Source organism: Gaeumannomyces tritici (genome assembly GCF_000145635.1).
Source record: "Gaeumannomyces tritici R3-111a-1 unplaced genomic scaffold supercont2.11, whole genome shotgun sequence".
Lineage (NCBI taxonomy): Eukaryota > Fungi > Ascomycota > Sordariomycetes > Magnaporthales > Magnaporthaceae > Gaeumannomyces > Gaeumannomyces tritici.
Genome location: NW_008804555.1, coordinates 301,267 through 304,380, shown reverse-complemented (window position 1 = coordinate 304,380; position 3,114 = coordinate 301,267). Strand labels below are relative to the sequence as shown.

Below are 3,114 nucleotides of genomic sequence, written 5' to 3'. Positions count from 1 at the left end.
TCAAAACCAGGCAGCAGGAGGCACAAATTGGAGGAGTTTGCGGCCTGTCAAAAGGAAAAGGGTGCATCCAGATCCTAACCAGAAGTTTGTTACAATGAGGGACGTTAGAAGGGCAAGGAGTGGATCTGCAAAGGAGGAAGCACCTGGATCGGATTCTCCATCTTTTGACGAGTCCGAAGATACCCAGGATTGCATAGTTGTGGCTTGTGAATAGCTTCATTTTTCACCTGGAAGTAGATGCGTTGGTTCCACGGTGCTTGTTTTGGGGTGGCCCAAGACAGGGGGTGGCCCAACTCGGGGTGGGTCGACTTATGTCAACGGTAGATAGCCAAATTGTGCAGAGATGCGAAGAGGAGTTGACGTGGCACGGCAAAAGCGCAATGGCAAAAACGCAATGGCACCACCGCCCTCCAGCCGTCCAAATTTCGCGATGTGCTTTATCCTGTTTGGGGCTGGTGTGGCGGCCTGGAAATCTCGCGCCACTCGCGGAAAAATGAGGCTGTGAACGCGCCCACGGAAATCGTCGCGTCCGCGACATGTCTCCGACCCGTCCTACGCGTTCCGCACAATGCTATGGAGTCATTGTCGTAGCCCAGATCCGATTGCAGGGCAGAGATGGGTGACATGCCGATAACTATCTTTACGTGACTCATGCAGGAGTTTGGCTTGGCCTCGGTTTGTGGCGGATAAGTGGCGCAGTTATGTTTGATGGCTGAGTGCAATCGCAATCACGTGGCGATCGATCTATATAGCTTGATGCCTTCGCAAGAAGGTCCCGCGCACTTCGGGCGGGCTGGGTTAAATTGACCAAGAAAGCAACCGTCGGACACGTCTTCCCTAACAGCACTATTTAGATAAGCAGACATTGAAACGCTAAGCGCTGATATCCTGTCCGTTCTGTACCAGGGCAGCGGTTATTGATCGGAATTCGGAAGCAGCCACTCATACATGCTGCAACGATAGTGCGGGGTCCTTCGAACTGTGGACGCCCCCTCTCCGGCATCAAGGGCTGAAGAGTCCGACATCTTGTCGTCTGATTGACCAATACCATTGGCCAATGGGCGGTCGCCTTTTGGCGCCCACCCTCCCAATCTCCAATGGAACAGCAAAACAACCGCGACCGCGGTACGGTGGGGGCGACGACGGCCGCTGCAAGGGGTTGGCTTAGCTTGGGAACAGCTTCATGTCGAGCTTCACGCCTAGCTTCCCATCGGACAACGTCACCCACCGACACGGATCCCACTCCAAGCGCCCCAGGCGCTCACAAAGTCCCCCGTCGGATCCCTTCCTCTAAGGTCATCACGCGGCCGGACCAGCACGCCACAGCAAGAAGAAAGCAGGAACAAGTTACCTAGAACAGGGAAAGCTGAAGGGAATGAAACACAGTTGCACGGAAAGTGGAACGCGAGCAGGGAAAGGTGGGAGTATTAAGACGAACTGTATCGGGGCAGGCTAAAAGCTTGGCTGCAAAAAACGCCTTTTGTTGAAAGGATCGCGACATCCCAGTGGCGTCTCGATATCACGACCACTGCCTGCCCATCCTTTTTTTTCTCCTGTGATCGCCCCAAGCCCGTAGCGCGAGTACCTAATGCGGCAGAGCCTCAACATCCGGGGCCGCCTCCGAGACAGAGTAAAGGAGGTGAGTGGCATTCCCAATAAGAATGCACCCCGCCAGCTCTTCCGGATGCCAGGCTTTCGAGCCGGTGACGGATGCAGTGGCTTGGGACAAGAGTGCACGCCGCAAGGTAAGTCTAGAGGTCCGGCGGTCTGCAGGCTTTACCCGCCAGCACTTCGAGTCGACCGTCTGTCATGTGACGGGCCCAACTGGGTTGGCTGTTAGCAAGGGCCCGCTGCGCCTCACGGACCATCTCACATCACGCCGCCTTCGAGATTGGTACGGAATGACGTAACTGATAGCGGGACGGAGTACATCTACAGGCAGATGGCCAATTTCATGCTCCAGCTTTCTCAGCTGGACTTCGAGCGGATCGGAAGCTTTGCATTTCCAAAAACCGGACTTAATACGCCGATCCGCCCGCTTTTCGAAACGAACAAGGCGGTGCGGAAGCGGCCGGTGCCTGCCGGGAAGCCAACGGCAGCAGAAAAGACCTAGAGCGAAATAAAGGTCGTATATGTTAAAATTCGCCGCTGCCTAAATTCGAGGAAAATTGCCCATATCCGCGGTCATCTCCAAACCAAACCCTCCGACTCGACTCGCTCTTTTTTTTTTTTTTTTTAGAGGTTGGGTTTCTTTGTGGGCCCTTGTCGCGGATGAGACATGCAGGGATACGGCCGGTCTGGCAAGCGCGTCATGGTAGGCTTGCATAGTGTTCCTCCTAGGTATTTGTGGGGAACAAAGGTGAGTTAGGAAGTGACAAAGTGGGATGCATATTTGACATGGTAACAGCCACAAACGGCTATTATTATGTCAGTAAATGAGGTGGCTAGAAGTCCCACTGTGAATACCAGGTACCTAGTAGTTTTGAAAAGTAGGATTTTTTTACTGGCATTGTTACCCCACCTGACCAAAACGGTTTTGACAGAAGTTGCACAGGAGAAACCGCTACCCAGAGCCAAAAGCGGCCGCCCAGACAGTACAACCGAGATGGAACGACAGCTCCAACAGCGTCGTGATCACGCACGAGCCTGCAACCCGCCACTGTAGCCGTTTCTAGCTCCTTTAAGTTCCTGTTTTACCATGAAGGAATTGATTTGCCTTGCTTGTCCATTTTTTTTTTTAACGAGATGTAAAATCAGTCCGGTATGTAACTTCTGGATTACTCCCTGCCCCGTGACGCCGGATTTCCCTGCCTCCAGAATTGCCCCTGTCCTAGGACTGCCTCTTCGGAGATGTCCTCCGTTACCGTAGCTGTTGATTACCTTTTCGACGAGGCGTTCTGGCTCCACGTCGCCCTCGCCCCTCGGGCCGGCGGAGGATCCGCCGGCGAGGCGAAGCCCATCGTCACCGCGAGCCTCGCTACAGTCGCCGCCACCGGAAAGCTGCACGTCCAACGACGCCGCAGGTCCCAAACGGCCCTGTCGCGCAGCTTCGGAGTCCTCCCTGCTACCGGCGATGAGATCTTCCTCGCCGTCCTGATCATGTCTGGCGGGTAA

General features: G+C 54.6%; 1 protein-coding gene across 1 annotated transcript; it reads left to right on the top strand.

The window, feature by feature from the left end:
* Positions 1-2,529: 2,529 nt before the first annotated feature.
* On the top strand, positions 2,530-3,114 carry GGTG_13322 (hypothetical protein; the record flags this gene model as incomplete). Its single annotated transcript, XM_009231228.1, has 1 exon — positions 2,530-3,114. Exon 1 carries the CDS (start codon positions 2,851-2,853, stop codon positions 3,112-3,114), a length of 264 nt encoding a protein of 87 aa, XP_009229492.1. The 5' UTR covers positions 2,530-2,850.